General features: G+C 43.0%; 2 protein-coding genes across 9 annotated transcripts in view; both read left to right on the forward strand.

Annotated features, from left to right (window-relative positions):
- The first annotated feature begins 1,709 nt into the window (after positions 1 to 1,709).
- Positions 1,710 to 4,136, forward strand: LOC110489891 (cytochrome P450 2F3-like). Its single transcript, XM_021562852.2, has one exon. It carries the CDS (start codon positions 1,904 to 1,906, stop codon positions 3,377 to 3,379), a length of 1,476 nt encoding a protein of 491 aa, XP_021418527.2. The 5' UTR covers positions 1,710 to 1,903; the 3' UTR covers positions 3,380 to 4,136.
- A 2,738-nt stretch (positions 4,137 to 6,874) lies between these two features.
- LOC110489893 (dnaJ homolog subfamily C member 13) overlaps positions 6,875 to 21,412 on the forward strand; it is a 48,640-nt gene continuing 34,102 nt past the window's right edge. For 3 of the 8 annotated variants that reach the window (XM_021562853.2, XM_021562855.2, XM_021562857.2), the window contains exons 1-2: positions 10,385 to 10,612; positions 11,810 to 11,890. In XM_021562853.2, the coding sequence (XP_021418528.1) occupies positions 10,506 to 10,612; positions 11,810 to 11,890 (188 nt within the window). In that variant the 5' untranslated portion in view covers positions 10,385 to 10,505. Of the gene's footprint in view, positions 7,060 to 10,382; positions 10,613 to 11,809; positions 11,891 to 21,412 lie in introns of those variants that run through there. The other 5 variants (XM_021562856.2, XM_021562858.2, XM_021562859.2 and 2 more) reach the window with 4 other exon arrangements.

Here is a 21,412-nt window from a genome sequence, read left to right on the forward strand (position 1 = left end):
TAGGGAGTTTTTCCTAGCCACCGTGCTTCTACACCTGCATTGCTTGCTGTTTGGGGTTTTAGGCTGGGTTTCTGTACAGCACTTTGAGATATCAGCTGATGTACGAAGGGCTATATAAATAGATTTGATTTGATTTGATTTATGCAAGTGCAGTCGTAAAAACCATAAAGCGCTATGATGAAACAGACTCTCACGAGGACCGCCTCAGGAAAGGAAGACCCAGAGTTACCTCTGCTGCAGAGGATAAGTTCATTAGTTACCAGCCTCAGAAATTGCAGCCCAAATAAATGCTTTACAGAGTTCAAATAACAGACACATCTCAACATCAACTGTTCAGAGGAGACTGTGTGAATCATGCCTTCATGGTCAAATTACTACAAAGAAACCATTACTAAAGGCCACCAATAAGAAGAAGAGACTTGCTTGGGCCATGAAACACGAGCAATAGACATTAGACTGGTGAAAATCTGTCCTTTGGTCTGATGAGACCAAATGTGCAATTGTTGGTTCCAACCGCCGTGCCTTTGTGAGACGCAGAGAAGGTGAACGGATGATCTCTGCATGTGTGGTTCCCACCGTGAAGCATGGATGAGGAGGTGTGATAGTGTGGGGGTGCTTTGCTGGTGACACTGTCAGTGATTTATTTAGAATTCAAGGCACACTTAACCAGCATGGCTACCACAGCATTCTGCAGTGATACGCCAAACCATCTGGTTTGCGCTTAGTGGGACTATAATTTGTTTTTCACAGGACAATGACCCAACACACCTCCAGGCTGTGTAAGGGCTATTTAACCAAGAAGGAGCGTGGTGGAGTTCTGCATCAGATGATCTGGCCCCCACAATCACCAGACCTCAACCCAATTAAGATGGTTTGGGATGAGTCGGACCGCAGAGTGAAGGAAAAGCAGCCAACAAGTGCTCAGCATAGCTCAACAAGTGCTCAGCTCTTCAAGAGTTCCCACATATGTGAGTTCCCACAAAATTCTGTCAACAAAGTCAAAATGCAGGTTCTGTAGTGAAGAAGAGGACATAGGCCTAATGCATATTTTATGGTACTGTCTGACAGCGGTTCTATTTTTCTTAAAGGTTCAAGAGTGGCTTTCCCATCATTCCATCAAACTACATATTAACCCACAAATGATCTTGGGTGACTTCAAAGGCAATATTCCCTCAGTTTATAACACAATATAAAATATTATCTCTAAAGCCCAACCTGTTTACAATTTGTTAGGCACCAATTTATCTTCGAAAGTTGACTACAAACCAGAAAGAGATTCTGAGCAATAAGGAGTGTTCTGGAAGCTCAGTAAGCCTATTATTGAGAAAGTCCACACAATTGTCATTGAATAATATGAATTAGAATTAAACGTTCCATCTCTGCTTTATTTATAATTGATAGATCACATGGCATTGCTTATATAGTAATTATACAGTAGGCCTATTGTTTGTGTTTGCGCTTGTCTTGTTGAGTATTGTCGTGTACATCTTCCTCAGTTTTTATGGTTGTATCTTGTATTTCTTGTATTTCGTCATTTTTGTATGATTTTGTTTTAAACCTCGACGGACACAGTATAAGATATGAGTCCTTTCCACTCCTTGGGTTTTTAATTTGCTTCGTTTACATGGGTGCAAGGTGCATTCACGTAATGTCAGCAGCCAGTCACTGATCTGTTGTTCAACTCTGTCCCAGAGAATTATCAACACAACCCCTTATCTCAGCAAACATTTGCAACACACGCACAGACACTCACACAAACAGTCAGGCAGGCAACATAGACAGACAGACACTGTTGCACAGAAAGAAGGTAAACACTAAAGAGAGGTGGGTTAAAAAAAAAAAGAAGAAGAAAGAAAAAGAACAACAAGAACAAGAGACGTTGTTTGTTTTGCAGGCCGGAGTAATGGAGATGTGTAGTACAGTGATGTTGGGAGGCCTGGTGTTGGTTCTTCTGTGTTTGTTCATGCTGAGGAGGAAGAGACACGTCCGTCTACCTCCCGGACCACGCGGCCTGCCGCTGATAGGCAACCTGCTTCAGATGGACAAACATGCCCCCTACAAGAGCTTCGTCAAGTGGAGTGGTGTTTATGGGCCAGTGATGACAGTGTATCTGGGGCCCCAGCGGGCCGTGGTGCTGGTGGGGTACGAGGCGGTCAAGGAGGCTCTGGTGGACCAGGCTGATGACTTCACAGGACGAGCTCCCATCCCCTTCCTGGTCCGAGCTACCAAGGGATATGGCCTGGTCATCAGTAATGGGGAGCGTTGGCGCCAGCTGCGTCGTTTCACCCTGACCACGCTAAGAGACTTTGGGATGGGCCGTAAGAGGATGGAGGAGTGGATACAGGAGGAGAGCCAATACCTCATAGACAGTCTGAACGGCACTAAAGCCATGCCCTTTGACCCCCAGCCCTTCCTGAGTCGAACCGTGTCCAACGTCATCTGCTCCCTGGTGTTCGGCCAGCGCTTCGGCTACGAGGACGACAAATTCTTGCGCTTGCTCAACATCCTCACGAACTTACTGCGCTTTGGAAGCACCGCCTGGGGACAGCTCTACAACATCTTCCCCTGGCTGATGGAACGCCTGCCTGGTCGGCAGCATTTCATGTTCAGCCAGGTGGACGAGCTGAGAGGCTTTGTGATGAAGAAGATCCACGAGCACCAGGAGACCATGGACCCAGGCATCCCTAGAGACTTCATAGACTGTTTCCTCACCAGACTCAACCAGGAGAAGGATGTGTCCTCCTCTGAGTTCCATTATGGAAACCTGGTGTCCACAGTGTTAAACCTCTTCCTGGCAGGAACAGAGACCACCAGCACCACTATCATATACGCCCTCGTGCTTCTCATCAAATACCCTGACATACAGGAGCACGTGCAGCAGGAGATCGACACAGTGATTGGTCGACACCGCGTCCCTCGAGTGGAGGACAGGAAGTCTCTCCCCTTCACCGACGCTGTCATCCACGAGGTGCATCGATTCCTGGACCTCGTCCCGCTCAACCTCCCACACTACGCTACCAAGAATATCTCATTCAGAGGGTACACTATCCCTCAGGGCACCGTGATCCTTCCCATGCTGCACTCTGTTCTGCGAGACAAGGACCACTGGGCGACGCCAACAACCTTCAACCCCAATCACTTCCTAGATATGAGCGGAAACTTCCAGAAGAACCCTGCTTTCTTAGCGTTCTCTGCAGGTAAGCGTGCCTGTGTGGGAGAATCTCTGGCTCGTATGGAGATCTTTCTTTTCCTGGTGTCTCTGCTGCAGCGTTTCTCCTTCTCCTGCCCTGGAGGACCTGACAGCATTGACCTCAGCCCAGAGTCTAGCAGCTTCGGTAACATGCCGCGCCGTTACCAGCTCATATCTACCCCCCGCTGACCAAGAGGGGAACTGCAGCTGCACCACCGGAGGAAAACTCTGGAGGAGGAGGTGTAGAGATGAGGGACCGGTGTTTTGACTAGATAGTAATGCAATGGATGCTGAGGATTCAGGCTAGTGTAATCTGATGAGTTGGAGGCTGGTCCAGGTAGCAGTGTATCTTTCACTTGATCAGTTTCTTTCTGTCTAAGCAATGAAGTCAATTTATATGGGGGTGAGCTAGACAATGACGCTGCATGTTAGTTAGAGGATGCATCACATTGCATAGGAAGGGAAACTATCAGCTTATGCAATGGTGAAGTATTTCTACTCTTTCGCTGGCTTTATTCTTCTTTTTGAATCAGAAATAAATACTATATTACGTATACAGTATACCGTCTTAATAAAACTTTGGAATTTGTGTAATTAATTGTTCCAGGATGACATACCTGACAATGCAATAGGGTACATAAAGAGAGTACACATTAGGCCTATCGCATGACACGTTGACCTCTTGATGTGTGGCCACATATTGTGCCGCCCTATTTTTCTAATTGGCTCAGAGAAGGTGTGTTAACTAGCTAATTATGTGATCTGTGACCTTTTTTACAGGCCCCCGACTCTGTTAACTTGTTGTTGCAGATCGGAAACCCCTTATCTGTTTGTTTGACAATATCTGGTTAAAAGATGAATATGATGTATAAATAGACAACATGTGTGTGGGATTTCATTCCCATTTGTCTCCATGTGAACCAAATAAAAAGTTAGTAAATGTTCATTCGGCCTCCCTTTTGGCCTCCTTTCTCTGAAGCCTGTAGATATCAATGTATGGTCTATTTTGCAGGATCGTAGGGAAGGCAAATGCTCCCTTTTCCTCTTGTGTCTATCTATAATTCAATTTAGCTAATGGGCAGCACATGGTTGGTAGGCCCTTGAATCAGATGCTCCATAACGTGACCACTCCGTGTCCCTGTCCCACTCTCAACATCACTCTGCCACTCAGTCACAGAGGCCAAGATGTTTCCCATCTACATTCAAGCGCGGTGAGTTCTTACACTTTATGCCAGGCAGGGACCCAGGTGTCACTAAAATCAATAGTCTCGGTTTGTGGAACTGGCTGGCAGGACACTCCTACATTGTGTTGTATTGTTTAGAGAACAACATCTAGAGAGCTACAGATCAACTGTACACTGATTGGGTGCAGTCAGTTCACTGTCTGAGTCACATGAGACAGAAATATCCCACATTTCTAGAAACTTTGTTAGTTTCTATTTTGTTTGACAAGGCTATTTTGGTGACTGTGACCTACAAGCTGAGGTCAAAACCAGACAAATGTAATGTTATTGTTACATTCAACTTCGCTTCATATTTTGTTTTATTTGATCTACTCTGGGAAGGGGGAGTGCACATTTGTTGAGAATGTTCTTGTGATGCGCCATATCTAAGTCAAATGTGGTCTCTACCAAAGTGCACTGTAATGTGTGTTAGGTAGCCTAGTGGTTAAGACCCATGGGGCAAGTAACTGAAAGGTTGCTGGTTTAAATCCCTGACCTGACTAGGTGAAAAATCAATTGATGTACCCTTGAGCAAGGCACTTAGTCCTAGTTGCTCTGGATAAGAATTGTTTCTAAATTGAATAGGGAGGTGGTGGAAGGTTCAACTACTTCATTTAATATTTGTATGACATTTTGAGATAATAGATACAGTTGCATCTTAAATAGCCTACTCATTTGCATTCAGTGGTGGAAAAGTACCCAATTGTCATACTTGAGGAAAAGTTAAGATACCTTAATAGAAAATGACACAAGTGAAAGTCACCCAGTAAAATTCTACTTGAGTAAAAGTTGAAAATTATTTGGTTTTAAATATACTTAAGTATCAAAAGTAAAAGTATAAATAATTTCAAATTCCTTATATTAAGCAAACCAGACCGCACAATTTTCTTATTTTTTTTTCTTCATTTACGGATAGCCAGGGGCACACTCCAACACTAAGACATAATTTACAAACGAAACATGTGTGTTTAGGGAGTTCGCCAGATCAGAGGCAGTATGGATGACCAGGGATGTTTTCTTGATAAGGGCGTGAATTGGACAATTTTTCTGACCTACTAAGCATTCAAAATGTAAAGAGTACTTTTGGGTGTCAGGGAAAATGTGTGGAGTAAAAAGTACATTATTTTCTTTAGGAATGTAGTGAAGTAAAATTTATAAAAAATAGAAATAGTAAAGTGCAGATACCCCCCAAAAACGAATTAAGTAGTACTTTAAAGTATTTTTACTTAAATACTTTACACCACTGTTTGCAAGTAGAAACCATCAACCCTAACCTATAGGTTATGTCAGGTGAAAATAGACATGATCCTGCCGTTCCCTGCTTTCTGCAGGAAGGTCAGGATGTTGTCTATAGTGGGCGCTACTACTCTCTTAATTAACGGAATCTGTATTCTCCAGCAGGTGGCGTTTTTTGTTTTGTTTTTGCTCATCAAGCGAGGAGTTTTGAATGGAGGTCAGTGAGAGTGTCGAATTTGGTTAACAAAACATTTTATGGGTTATTTGCAACGTGTGGGTTATTTGATCGAATAAACGTTTCGTAATGCTTAGGTTGTTACGACCGTACTGCAATAAGTAGGACATCTCCGCAACTTTGAGAAAACCCCCCCACTTTATATCGGAGTTCTGCCTGTTGTTCACACGCGTATCTGCCCTCTCATTGGCTAGAATGGTTCCACCTGATCTTGCCTGGTCCCGACTGCCTTCCATTTAGAGCGGCTACTTGAGTATCTGGTCAATATACTGAATAATCTGTGGTAGAGGGCAACATTTATGCAGCTGTTTATTTTGAAGGCATAGTTCTTATCCTATTTTATATTCCTCTGCAAATTCTCTGGGTTCACTGATTATTGGCTGATCTAAGGGCATCTATGTATTTGTTGCTCTCAATTCCCAAGACTGAGTCTCTTTGACATGATACTGATCATAGATCTACGCTTATAGACAACTTCTTTAGGACAAATTTCGTATTCACAAATGTACATTTACAAACAAAACACTACATTTCATTACCTTGAACTATATTTTAAGACAATTAAATACTCTGTCAACAAAAAAGCAGTTAGAATTATAAATGTATGCATGTCCCTTAAGGGCTCCCGAGTGGCGCAGCGATCTAAGGCACTGAGGCGTCACTACAGATCCTGGTTCGATCCCGGGCTGTATCACAATCGGCCGTAATCGGGAGTCCCATAGCGCGGCGCACAATTGGCCCAGCGTCGTCCGGGTTATGGGAGGGTTTGCCCGGGATAGGCCGTCATTGTAAATAAGAATTTGTTCTTAACTGACTCGCCGAGTTAAATAAAAAATAAGGTCCTTGTGTAATATCCTTTATATATACTTGTGTTCCCCATGTATTTGTTTGTATTGATTTGTTGTAAATAATAAAAAATACAACTAAAGAAATCAGGCATAGAACGCGCTACTTCCTGACAAACCAATCAGGCACTCATGACCGACAGATTTCGCGCGTGCGCTTTCCGCACTTTTGGCTATCAGGAATATGGCAGCGTCCTGAGCCCCGAGTTAAGATAGCGCAATTAAGCAGCTACAGCATCGGATTGGGAAAACAGAAACACAACAGCCTCGCACATTGGAGGGTGGGGGTTCAGGGTCGGAAAATAATCGCATCTGGTAGCGAGCATACAGGTAATTTCATCTGCGACTGCCACAATGCACAACTCATTTCCTTCATTTTTGAGCTCCATAGACAAGAGCCCTTGCTAAGCTAGCTAGCTAGGCTTACCTAGCTAACTAGGCAGCTTGCTAGCTTCCCCCTTTTGCGAGAAAAACCCACATCCAGTTAGTGTGTTGTTAATAAAATAAAACACTGTGACACTTCTAGGCTGCGCTTATTGTCATGATATGTACAATGTTCATCACTTGAATGGCCATTCCGACTCTCGTCTTTATTCGGTCTAGAGACCACCCCCCAACTTGGCCCGCTGCACTTGGATGTGGCCCTAATAGCCGCTAGCTTGCTACCCAAGCAGAGCCAGATACTCAGCGGCAGCCAAACAGGGTGTGATCAAAGTGAGTCGGCAGTTATTTTATGGAATTGTAGAAACCCATATTTACATTATCTTTCATTGTGTCTGCGAAAGCATATACCTAGTTAGTTTTTCTAACGGAAGTTCCTTGTCAACCTATAGAGGGGTTTTCGAAGAGCATTGTTTTGGTCATGACCCAGTGTGACATGTATTGTGAAATGCATGTTCAAGTTTTATTAGTCGTATGTACAGGACACATGGTATACACCGACCAACGAAATGCTTACCGAGAAAGACATTTTGCAGTCATACTGTGAATTTGAAAGCAGCAGCTACATCCTCAGGCTTGACTGCGCTGTGTTGTGGTTGTCATGCATTCAATAGGATTTATTGTGCTCCTACAGCTACATGAAATAATGTAACTTTATTTATGGAAAGCAATTCCAGGAACAATGCTCATTATTCTGCTGTGTTATTAGTATGTGTAGGTGATTTTACTTCTTAAATTAGTGGTGGTAACACATGTGGGGAGTAATATCTGTCGATCAAATTGGTTGTAGACCTAATGAAGGTAATCTAGGCAACTCCATCGACCCATTACCCGATATTTAAGTTTTGGAAGTAGCCTTATTATTGATTTTTACCAGCACCATCAGTGCTCAATCAAACACATAATAAGACTAATGTCCACTACAAAGGCTGAGATCCATAAGGCCTAGGGGAGGGCAATTCCACAGTAACAGAATGATACTGAGACTAAGATTCTTCACTTTAAAATGTATGTCAAACATTGCAAAGTTAAACAAACTGTACAACTCTACGCACAAGGTCTACTTTTAACAATTTCCACAAACTGTCCTTTGGTTACCAAACTTTGCATCTGCATTGTTCTAAATCTGTTTTTCTAAAATGTTCAGTGGACATTGTTAAAATTAGTCCTTGTGCATAGAGTTGTATGCTTTTTTTTTTTTAACCTTCAATGTTTTTTGTTTTTGTACATACATTTTAATGTGAGAAATCTATCATTCTGATACCATGGAATTGCCCTAGTCATTGATTGCATGGATGCTATGTAACGATAAAAAGATCACAAGACCCCTTTCCCTAAAGTTATCAGTTGCAGCGATATTACCAACTTATAACATTTAAAGAACCCTAGTGGAAATGTTGAGGCACAGAATTATCAAACCGCAAGTGTGTAAAGCCAGGCATTTCTTCCTCAGTAGCAGAGTGCTATTATATTAGCTGTCACTAACCAGGATTCCATCCAACCTTTTTGTACAAGTAAAGTCCATTTTGGATAAAACAATGTCACGACAGGCTTGATGGAAACAGCCAATTTTCTGGTAAACTTTCCAAATGTCGCCAAAACAAAATATGCTAGGCAAAGGATATTTTTGTGTCAGTAAAATTAATTATGCAAGAAGTGGCAGGCGCATCACATTTATTAGCAAATATTGATATCATAACTGTCATATGGAAGTAAATGATATTGCGTGCCTCCAATATTGTGAACCCCAGGAAGAGTAGCTGCTGCTTTTGCAACAGCTAATGGGGATACTAATAAAATAAAATAAATATTATGTGGTCCTCCCACTACGACTCGGCGAAAGCATGCAGTTTATTAGGCTACAGATTATGAACTTCACAGGGTGGTGAAAGTGCTGTGCACTGTAATGAGCTTGATGCTCCTTTCCAATCAATATCGAGGGCCTTTTCTGGTGACATGATGATCGATGGTTGGGTGCCGTTTGATAAATACAAATGATCTCGCTCTTTTGTCCATAATAATCTCATCATGTAGGTAGCCTACCTGCATTGTATCTGCCAGCTGTGCCAAGACCAGAGTGGCACATTCACTATATAACGCAATTTTGTTTTTGACAAAACCATCAGAGTTGAAAATGCGATGGAAACCCATAACTCTTTTTTTAATTTTTTATATTCGATACATGGGAATTTAACCTCAAGTAATTTTGCTATGCACTACGTCCTCACACAACGTTTTATCCGCAACAACAAAATTTGATGTGAACACATCTCTGGTGTGAAAATGCGCAGATTTTTAAAAATGCAGATTTCAGAATATTTGCATGAAAATCTGTGTTACACCAGGCTCCTGGCGTGACAACTGTTCCTTTCAGACAAATACGATTCAAAGATGTAAGATTTGACTCTTTAAAAAAAAAAAAAAAATCCCATTACTGTTGCATAATTCTGTGTTAACTGCAACTGCCACAGGTATCTTAATCTTGTGCAGAACTTCAATGATTTAGTGTTATTGCGCAGTCACATGAGAGCAGGTTACACAGTCATCCAATGTCCAGAGAGGCTCTGCGTAGTCAGCACTGTTCACTCACTGCTTGGAAACCATAGGTCGTTACACAGGTCGTGTAACCCCCCCCCCACCCCTCCACTGTGAGGGGTCCGTACAATCCATTTGCAGCTCTGTCTTGTTGAGTGTGTGTATACCATCCATTGGCAAGCTAAGGAACAATTTTCTTCAGAACCAAGAGTCCAACTAGTTTTCTCTATAGTTCTTCCTGGTCCGAGGTGGCTTGTAACTTTGCAGTAATTGAGCCACAGGAAGAGCTGGGTAGGGCTGTCACATGACCACATCCTGGAATCTGGCCCTTCTCTTAATACTCCTCATCACGGTAACAGAATTAAACTGCATGGCCTTTGAGTTGAGAGGAGTGCAGGTCACGTGGTCACACCGATGCCCATCGCTATTATAAAATTCCATCTGTCTGGGCTGGATTAAATTCATTATGTGGAAGGGTTTGATGCATAAAAAAATCATGTGCTCTGATTCAGAACTGTTTCTTTTAGTTTAGATGGCTCTAGCACTGGTTCTCGTTCAGAGGAAGATTGATGACTAACTTCTGGATTAGTCAGCTAGCTCCTGTCTGGTTTGCTATAGGCTGTGTCAGTGGTGAGTCAAGAGGGAAGAACACTCAGCATATACGTTGCCTAGGAAATTTGCATGATACAGTTCTCCGTGATTTAATCTTTCCATTAAAGAAGGGTTCGACTCGTCGTCTCTTGGGGGGACACTGGTCTTTCATAAGGACTTATTTTGCTGCCCCTTGCTGCAGGTCCAACATGGAGAGGGAGGAAAAGAAAAGTCCGTTATTTCCAGGAGGATCTGAGCAGAGTGCTGATAAAGGTTCCCCCTGTGACACTGACAGTGCAGTGGCCAGCAGAGAGAGGTTACTACTGCTCCCTGGGCACGATTTACTACTAGTCTACTACTACTGTCTCACTGTACTGTTTGTCTGTCTGTTAGTTACGACTAGTTTTTATCCAGTCACCTTTTCTGTGATGTCGTGTGACTGTAGTTACATTCCAAATAGGCTTAGGTCTAGTATTCTCAACACAAGTACTGAAAATATGGAAACCTCTGTTTGCTGTCTCAGTATGACACATGGCCAGTGTTTCTCTTTCTAAGGGAATCTTCTGCTACGAGTCCAGTTTAGTGTATATAAATATGGAGTTTTTTTTTTAGGGTAAATCAGGAGAGAGATTTTACAGAAGTTATGTCTGAAAAAAACAGTTTCCTCAGGTTTCATTGTTTTGGCAAGATCAATACATTCTCTTGGTATGCTGAGATGACCTACTCAAAGGCTACGTTTTATTTTTGCAATGTTGTTGACCACTTGCATGCAGTTTCCGTCCCATTTTGCTGTGTCGGCACTCTTTCCCCAATGCCTGTAAGTAGGCTATGCCTCATTCTCCACTGAGTGTCTGTGAAAATTTGCACACAGAGGCTTTCAGCGAAGAGAGGTAGAGAGATGAATGTAAATTGTGTGTGAAAGTTGAGGACATTCACAATGACTCTGATTGTAATAGTTGCTGTCAGTCGGAGTATCACATCTATATGTTGTGTCGATTCCACCCTAATTTGCTGTTCAACACTGTTTATTTTGTGTTTAGCACCACAGAGTTTGCCAGCACAGGGAGTGTCAACAAGGATTTTCACGCGATGTGTAGAATGTGATCCGCCAGTGGGAAGTGTGTGTGGCAGGTTTTTTGGACCGTGTGTGACATAATGTGCTGTAATGGAAGTATTTTAAGCTCAGGGTGGGTTCTGCCTTTGACTTCTCAATAGAACTAAGCATCTGCGTATCCAAATGCCTCCACTCCACTCCCAACTCGCGTGACTACTTCAAGATAGCTGTATGAGGGGAATCCGTCCCTCTCATTGACCTGTGCTCTTCACGCGTTGTTGAATTAGCAAACTGTAGGCCTAATTATTATGCTTGCTGCCATTCGCTCAAATGAAAGTTGCCTGGCGTGCAATTCCGCTGCTCTGACCTGTATGTACTCAATGACGCGAGACTGTTAAAAGCCCCTTTCATCATCCCTTTGAGTCTGTCTCACCCTGACCTTGTTCTCTTGTGTTGCAGGTCTTGCCAGAAGATGAATGTCATCAAAGACAACAGAGACCTGGCCTGTTTCTACACCACCAAACACTCCTGGAGGGGAAAGTAAGAGCCACCTCATATTCTAACGTTTCTTTCCCTGAAAGACCTCCCATTGATACTGATAACATTCGTTCTACCCAGCTCTTCTTGGGGCTGGTTTGCTAGGCTGAGTTGGGTAATTACTCCTAACTTCTTCAATAGTCAAGTACCATAACTTCTATATGCACCTCTGCTTTGTGAAAGATAGCTTAGTTTTCTTGATGTTCAGGTCACGGTCCGGTGTGTATTGCCTTCTCTTTATCGTTCTCTACCGTTCCACACGGATCCTAGTTGTAGGCCTAGCAATCAGGCAGCAGGACAGACACACTGATGTCAACACCAGAACAAAGGGAAAGCACTGAAATCCCTGACTCAGTGCTTCCATTGTGTTGTGTGTTTCCTTCAATGGGTGACAAGGTGTTCACAAATCACTAGTGTCAGATTCTTGCTAACCCGAATGAATACATGTCTCTGAAATCCCAATATCTAGATAGCGCAGGTTAGACTGCACTCGGGATCTATGACATAAGGTCCATAAGTACAGCTGAATGGTAACCGTGTGATCATGAATCAATGGGATCTAGGTCTATATACTATGGAAAGGAAAGAGCAAATGTTACTAAACAAACTGGTCCCAACCCTTTTCTCTGGTAGGCCTCAACAGTGGTGAGGCATTGAGTTGTATACAACAACAGGACCACATTACCGATACCTGCTTCCTAAAATAGCTTTGTCCCATTAAGGCAGCCATTGACTGTGGTAACTTTAGCAGTAGTGCTAGAGTGCAGATTAGCCCCGGGCAGGGTTGAGGGCTTCATAATATATCTTCTACACATCCTCTCTGTGTGTGCGTGTGTCAACACTGAACTGGACAGTCAGTGAGTAAGGCCAGGGCTTTGACTGGGAGGTCAAGAGAGTGTTTTGTGTATTACGTAATGTACGTAATGTTGTTGCTCCTCTTCGCTCCCTGTGGCGCATATGGCTGAAGTAAGGTCCTTTGCGGCTTTCTCAGCTTCACCCCAAGACAGTTTTCTTTATTTGTATAGCCTACAGTGGCCTATTTGCTGTGGCTTTTTATGTAACTTTATGGTACGCAGCCACGGTACCAGAATGCAAAGCCGGGCTTCTCTACTGTGAACACGGATCATCTGCCAGGGGGCCAACCTTAATTACAATCAACCTTGATTAGCCTGCACTCTTTACTGAAAGTCCCAGTGTGAGTAGCACTTTTGTCCTTTTAATTAGAACCTCCTCAGTCCTGAAGTACAGTAGAGAGAGCAGGTTCAGTTTGAGGACGAAGCTAGCTACAAGCCTCAGTAGAAAAGGTTCACCACCGATTACACGGCTTCAAAGGGCTTTTTCTGGTGTGTGTGTGTGTGTGTGTAGTATTTTCCTCTCCCACGGCTGTGTCCCTTCTGTATTCTTAGTCCTTTTAAATCCTGTGACTCTTGGCATCTTAAGGCTGTATTAGACTTGGCCCCGGCATGGCAAACAGGCTGCTCAATGTTGTGGCCACACAAAGGACCTCTCTCAGAGCCATCGCTGCCTGGATCGTGGACCGTCAAGAATCTCCGCTCCCCTGCTGCCATGACGAATCTGCTCTGAGCCGAGCGCGAAGGATTCACTCTACACACGCACACAGACTACATTGGTTACGTTTAGTCTACACTTTACACACACTACTTACGCAACACACGGCTGCAAAAACCAGTTTACCAGGAAACTGGTTTTGGCAGCCATGTGATTTGTGTAAGAAGTGTGTTTGGCCAGTGATGATTTCTGAAGGCCTCAGGTCCTGGTTTTTCTTTATTGGATTGTTCATACCTTGAAAGTTTAAGCCAAGGTTATGAGGACATGTGCTTGCCAAGATAAGTGTTGAAGTTGTTCTAGGCTCATACTTACGTAATGGGATCTTAATGAGGATCTATGGCAGTGTGGTAGTTAGCTAGCTAGCTTTCAACCACTAGTCTGTCACTTAGCCTAGCGTCACTTAGCCTAGCGTCACTTAGCCTAGCGTCACTTAGCCTAGCGTCACTTAGCCTAGCGTCACTTAGCCTAGCGTCACTTAGCCTAGCGTCACTTAGCTTAGCTTAACCGCAAGTGAAGGAGCCATTACTCAGTAATCTGACTGGCTGCTTCTTTTGTCATCTTCTGACTCAGTCAAGGCCCAGACTACATAGCTCATGCTTTATGATAAAGTAGAATGGAGGCTTCTGTCCGAGGGCTTTTGTTAAAATGTCAACGTGAAGTACCTTCAGAAGATATTCATACCCCTATACCTATTCCACATTTTTTTTGTGTGTTAGAGCCTGAATTCAATATTGATTAAATGGATTATTTTCTTATTCAATATTGCATTTCAATAAGTATTCACACACGAGTCATACTTTGTAGAAGCACCGTTGGCAGCGATTACAGCTGTGAGTCTTTCTGGGTAAGTCTCTAAGAGCTTTCCACACCTGGAGTGTGCAACATTTGCCCAATTTTTATTTTCAAAATGTTTAAAGCTCTGTCAAATTGTTTGTTGATCATTGCTAGACAACCATTTTCAGGTAGATTTAAGTCAAAACGTCAACTCAACCACTCAGGAACATCCACTGTCTTCTTGGTAAGCAACTCCAGTGTAGATTTAGCTTTGTGTTTTAAGTTTATTATCCTGCTGAAAGGGAAATTAATATCCCGGTGTCTGGTGGAAAGCAGACTGAACCAGGATTTCCTATAGGATTTTGCCTGTGCTTATCTCCATTCCGTTTCTTTTTTTATTCTGAAAAACAAGTCCTTAACGATTACAAGCATATCCATAAAATGATGCAGCCACCACTATGCTGGAAAATATAAAATACTAAAAGTACTACTTAAGTTGTTTTTGGGGGTATCTGTACTTTACTATTTATATTTGAGAACTTGTACTTTTACATCACTACATTCCTAAAGAAAATAATGTACTTTTTACTTTATACATGACCCATTACATTGGAATGCTTAGCAGGACAGGAAAATGGTCCAATTCACGCACTGATCAGGAGAACATCCCTGGTCATCCCAACTGCCTGGCGGACTCACTAAACACATGCTTAGTTTGTAAATGATGTCTAAGTGTTGGAGTGTAGCCCTGGCTATCTGTCAAATAATAATAATTGGGCCATAATATTTGCTTAATATAAGGAATTTGAAATGATTTATACTTTTTACTTTTCATACTTGCGTATATTTAAAACCAAATACTTTTAGACTTTTACTCTAGTAGTATTTTACTGGGTAGCTTTCACTTCTATTAAGGAATCTTTTCTTTTACTTAAGCATGACAATTGGGTCCTTTTTCACCACTGGTCAAATGGGAAAAAATTCCTCAAAACCACACGCCCCTGCAAGTAATTTGTTTATTAGACCAAAATGCTTATCTATGATTATCATGAAGCATCACTTGCGTGTCGCTGCATTTAATCATATGTTCGCACTAAAATGCGACTCTGGTTATTTTCATGTGTTTGGTCTGGAACATTCTCACCTGCAGCAAACTGCACCATGGTCCAAATTGAAACGGACCGAGACCAATCTTTATGAGCGAGCCATGTTATTTTGAATTTTTTTTTAGTGTGCTACGAATAGTGTTCACACTAGTCCAAATGAACCAAACTAAGAGGGTAAACACACCAAGTTGCTCAACATTTTTAGGCTGAGACAGATTTCCATGCACATGGACGTCTCATTCAGTTTGTGCAGATGTCTGTTTAAACGGCTACTGGATTTTCCTAGCATTAGCATGTTGGCTAAATGTTTGGCGTGTTGCACATAGCAACATTCCTAATGATTTGGATTCAGTTAGGATTTTTTTTTACCGTTAGAGATGTGGGGTTTGTGTGAGCTGCGAAAGAGAAGTGGTTGTACTAAGGTTTCCAGCAGACACAGGAAGTTGCTTAAAGTGATGCGTTATTCTGAAATCTGAGCCCGGGAAAGGAAAGCAAAAGCCCAAAGTTTCTAAAGAGTGGAGGAGGGATGGCTTTAACAGGCATAGATGACTGAAGTGGTCAGTTCAGTTATGCCTAGTTCATTTCTCACAGGCTGTTCTGCCCTGTCAGTGAGTTTGAGGGCTGTACTATGCACTCTTCTGCATCTTGTGCTTTCTCTCATATAAACTCCCTTTATTGGAGGGTAAAACCTTCATCTCTATTACATCCTGGTAACATAATCCACCATAACCACCCCCTGCCTGCCTTCCTCTGTCCCAGGCAACAGTGAGGAATTGTAAAGGAGGGAAGAGACATGGGTTCAGTCAATGGAAAGGCTCTTTCAGTGTGTGTTTGTACACAACAGTATGCGTGCGTGTATGTGCACTTGTGTGTACAGACTGTAGACAATTGATTTTCCAGCTGGAGTCAATAGCTCAGTGCCTAAGTGCTTATCACGGCCTTGCTTTGCATTAGGCCTCAGTGCAACTCTATAAGCTGTGTGCAGCACAACAGCAGACTAGTGTGTTTTTATATACACCGTGTACTTTACCCTCTGTGGCGGACAGTCCCGTCAGGTGAGAGTGATTCCTGGCTAAAGTCTCACTCGGGTTAATAGGCATACTGCATACTTTACTGTAGTTATCTATTGATGGAAATAAATCTTGGCCTTGGAATTCACCTCTTGTTCAGAATATCTTCTGGGTTTAGCTGTGGTACGGCTTTCGAGGAAATCTAGCCGGCTGGACTGAGTTTCAGTGGAAGACCTTCAAACCAAACTACAAACGGGGGGGGGGGGGGGGGTCTAGCCTTTACCGCCATCTCCAGTAATAATGACTAGTTTATCTATCTAGCCTATTGATTTGTAGCACTGCCAATTAAATGTTCCACTGTTTCTAATAACACTCGTATGAACTTTGATGCAGTGTCTCTATGATGATATAAAGCACTCAGGTCATGGCGGGAGAGACTGAACGATGACTGTTGTTGTGAGGAGCAGTATAGCATTCCTGCCCTGTACATGACACAATCTCTGACCCATGTAAATAGGCTATATGCTATGTGGAGTTTTCTGACCATGTAACCTGCCCAGGAAAACAACTGAGCCCCTAGTTAAAGCCTTTAACCTGGGCCCAGAATAAAAGAACAACCCTGGCCTTGGCTACTACCGTACCTGTCCTGGGCTGTTCCAAACTTAGACTGTGCTGGTGAGTGGCTGTGTCTGCCTGGAGGGGGTGACAATTTAAACAGTCTTGTGAGGAGGTCGGGCCCAGCCACTGAGCAGCAAGGTCAAAGGGTACGAGGGTGCCTTTCGGAGCAGAGCAGGGGCCCTGCACTTAGAGCTCGGCGGGAGGGTGGAGTTGGCAAGGATGAAAGGAAAACGATGTGCTTGATGATGGTAGAGGAGGAGAGGGAGCTCAGTTTTGCTATTGGGATGCAGAGACTGTAGAATCCACCCAAATCTTGACTCTGATTACTCTCAATCTACCTCTGGGTTTCTATACTGATATCTGGGCACACTCAGGCATGAATAAAAGGCATTTTCTACCAGCTGTATCCACCTTGTTTCTCTTTACCTAGTGAAGCTGTGTGTGTGTGCACAGGGCTCAACGTCAGAATGTTTTGTGTTGAGGACAAAGGTGATTAGGAGGTACTGAAAGTGCTCCTTTCAGCTCACAGACTCCCTTCAGCTATTGAAGAGCGGCAACTCTGTGTGAATTCAAGGTCGACAAGCGTGACAGTCTTCTCCTGACAAAATGCCTATGCCTAAATGTGTGTAGGTAGAGATTGTAAGACGACAATAACGCCTGATAATAAGTAGTTGAAAATGTAGGGTCGGCTTGTTGAGCAAGGAAGTTTGCATGATTGTCGTCAGGCCGGTTCACCCTTCCTGTGTTGGGTCAGTCAGTCAGCTTCCACTGAATCTTTTGCTTCACTCATTCAGCACATTTAAAAGCATCAGCGTGACCACAGCATGGTTAGCAGTATGTTGGAAGATGTCCAGAAATAATCCCATCCATTCACTTTGTCCAATTTAACAGCCCAGGAAATAGGTTCTTTGGGGGTTAGCTTAACAACAGCTGAGCCTCACATCTGACTTCAGCTTGGTTTAGTTTTATAGTTCAGATCAGGGGTGCAGTTTAGCTGGAACTCTAAAGCCGGTCTGAGGTAGCTAGAGTGGGGGGGGGGGAATATGGCAATTGTGATTATTGATTGCGTTTTTCATTCACGTTGGTGTAGACTTAGTTCCATGAGACATGGTTAAAACGTTAAGGTAGATTATTATGACTAATTAGGTTTCCCCTTTCATCTGTGATTTAGCTAGCCAGTTAGCTAGCGATTGGCATTAGCGGCTAATGAATTTTGTAGGCACAGACCGCATGCTAACTAGCGTTTTGCAGAGAATAAGATACACAAACTAATAGTATAGCATAACAAAATGTGGATTTGGAAGCAAAGCAGAATGGTTTTCTCCATCTGGTTTAGAGAGATGTTGCTACTTGACAGCATGTTGACTACATGCAAGTGCCATTTGCGGAGTGGTCAATCCTCGAAGAACAACCTCCTTGAGTGGCAGGGGGCGGGGCTACAGGAGGTGTGTGTCTGGGAGTGGGGTACAGGTGAGAGAACTCACCAGCAAAAAAATCACAATTATAAACTGGGTGGTTTGAGCCCTGAATTCTAATTGGCTGAAAGCAATGGTATGTCAGACCATATACCACTGGTATGACAACCATTTATTTTTACTGTTCTAATTCCATTGGTAAACAGTTTATAATAGCAGTAAGGTACCTCAGGTTTGTGGTATATTGCCAATATACCACGACTAAGGGCTGTATCCAGGAACAGCCCTTAGCTGTGCTATATTGGCCATATACAACACCCCCTCTGCCTTATTGCTTAATTAAGATACAGAGTGAACTACAAAAGCGAACGTTACAAGCGACCTAGTGGAATGTTAAAATATCACAACCTCGTGAAGATTTGGATTCAATGAATTGTGTAGCCCTACCACACACAGACACACACACACACTTACACTTAGTTTACAAAACATTAGGAACATCTGTGCTTTCCAGGACATGGTCTGACCAGGTGAAAGCTATGATCCGTTAATGAGGTCACTTGTTAAATCCACTTCAATCGGTGTAGATGGAGGGGAGGAGACAGGTTAAAGAAGGATTTCGAAGCCTTGAGACAAATCGAGATACGGCTTGTGTATGTGTGCTGTTCAGACGGTGAATGGGCAAGACTAAAGATGTAAGTGCCTTTGAATGGGGTATGGTAGTAACACAAGGCAGTAGGATACGAGTAAATGTTTGTTCCATAATGCAATTAGCGGGTCAACACTTCAGCACATATGAGCAGTTTCAGGTGACAGATGAAAATATCCATTAGAAATCTAGAAAGAAGGGAGATCTAATATGCAATATTTTGCTAATATGACTAGGATTGTGCCTTTGGGTACTGGACAATGAAAGAAAGTTGATTTATATAAAATAATTGCTTCCACGGATATGGTCTGATTTTGGCTAGGCTACTTTGAAGCAGGGAAAACATGCCTCATAATATGAAGTAAAACATTCAGGTTTCAAACAATTTGAGAAAAAGTTTTCTAAATGCATACTGCCTCCAGCTCATTGCAAAGTGGTGTGTGACGCCCTGATGAAGCCTGTCTTCCGTTGCCTTTGTATTTTCTGTCTGAGATGCGATAGCAGCCACTCTCTTGCGGTCTGACAGAAGGCTCTGTATCTGTATGCAGTGCGTGAGTGATAAATAAGATGCATAACGAATATACTGTACATGTGCCGATTTAATTCCACAAAATTATGCAAATGAACATATAGACCGATAAGCATGATCAGTCAAATGTATGTATATCGACTGGTATTTCCATCAATGAAAGGCTAAAATGCATTATTTCGCAATGGTATTTCTTCTCCAGGCTTTTCAATTTTTTTATCGGCCAAAAGTTGTCTATTACCGGCCAACGGAAACCCTGGGTAGTAGGTGCCAGGCGCACTGGTCTGTGTGTCAAACAAGTTTCCCCGTGTGTATCAAGAATGGTCCATCACCCAAAGGACATCCAGCCAACTTGACACAACTGTGGGAAGCATTGGAGTCAACATGGGCCAGCATCCCTGTGGAATGCTTTCAACACCTTGTAGAGTCCATGCCCTGACGAATTGAGGCTCTTCTGAGGGCAAAAGGGGGTGCAACTCAATATTAGGAAGATGTTCCTAATGTTTTTTACACTCTGTTTATAAACAGTCAGCTTTACAGTGACTGTCCTTTTCTACTTCCTCTGAATGTGGCATGTGGTTGCATTTCTCATAGATCTCGGGGGACACTTCCCTTGGCTTATACCACCGTCTCCATCAGTGTCAGCTACTACTTGGTTTATGTATGTATTAGGAATGCAATGGTACAGTGGGCCCACAGTTCGGTATGTATCACGGTTTGTGAGTAACGGTACGGTTTTGGTATCTTTTTATATTTAAGAAAAAAAATAACACATCACCCTTTAAACAATGAGCTCTTTATTTTTGCCTATAGACAAATAAAACTTTCCAGTCAGAAAAATGGCAGCAGGACTGAGTAGGCCTGGTTTCTGTCTCTACTATATGAAATAAAAGGGAGGAAAAACATTTTAAAATGAAAAGTGCTTGTTAGCTTTGACAACCTGTAGCTCTTCATCACCCAATCCAGTACATAGTGAACCGTCACAGTGAGGTAGCTTTGAGTTGCTCTGGAGGGCCTACTATCAGTGGAGAGAGCTAGATAGGGTGTCTGTGTCAATTTGTTTTCATTTCTCTCCGTGATGTTTCACAGAGTTTGGGCATTGCTTGGCTGCTGAAATGTGTGCGGGAGGGGACGTTGTAACCCGGCTAAATTTTTTTTTAATCCGGTGACGAAATCCCCAGTCAGTAACCACCGAATAGGGCGGTAAATCTTTGGCTTTGAATACTCCCACTGCGTTCGTTAATTCTTAGTTTTTCTGAATTTGTCGCAAATTGTTGTTGGAAGGCAGCAGCGAGAGATTGTGTTTTTGCAAACGAGTTGACTCTCCTTGCTCCAGCTCCACCTGCAAGGGATACGGCCTGGTGATGTAAATGACACATCATGTTAGAAGTGTTTCCACTCGAGTAGCCGACAGTGGCAAAGCAATGCTTCTTACCCTCGTCATTGTATTGAATGCTGAATTCAAAATGTTCCCACAGAGCTGATTTGAGAGGTCGATGCCTCTTCAAATTTGCTTCCCTCTGTCTCGCTAGCGCTCGCCTTTGTCACGTCGGAGCTGAGATAATATTTGTTTTTAGTTTCCCATCTATTCATGGGGCCCCTTTAGTGAGGTTTCCTACTGAGATGTCATTGCAAATCGTCCATTAGTTGTTATAAGGGGGGGAGGTGGGAGGGGGTTGCGGCCTGTACATTTTGAGACATTGCTGTGGAGTAAAGTTTGCCACAAGCTGCTCGTCTGGTTCTATGGATCTGAATGTACAATGTGTGTGTAGTCTGCAGCACAATTGGCACGTTTTGGAAATGATAGGAAAATGACAGGCATACCGTAATTCCGCGGTTCAAGTGTGCGTATTGA

This window comes from Oncorhynchus mykiss, chromosome 15 (genome assembly GCF_013265735.2).
Source record: "Oncorhynchus mykiss isolate Arlee chromosome 15, USDA_OmykA_1.1, whole genome shotgun sequence".
Classification (NCBI taxonomy): Eukaryota; Metazoa; Chordata; class Actinopteri; order Salmoniformes; family Salmonidae; genus Oncorhynchus; species Oncorhynchus mykiss.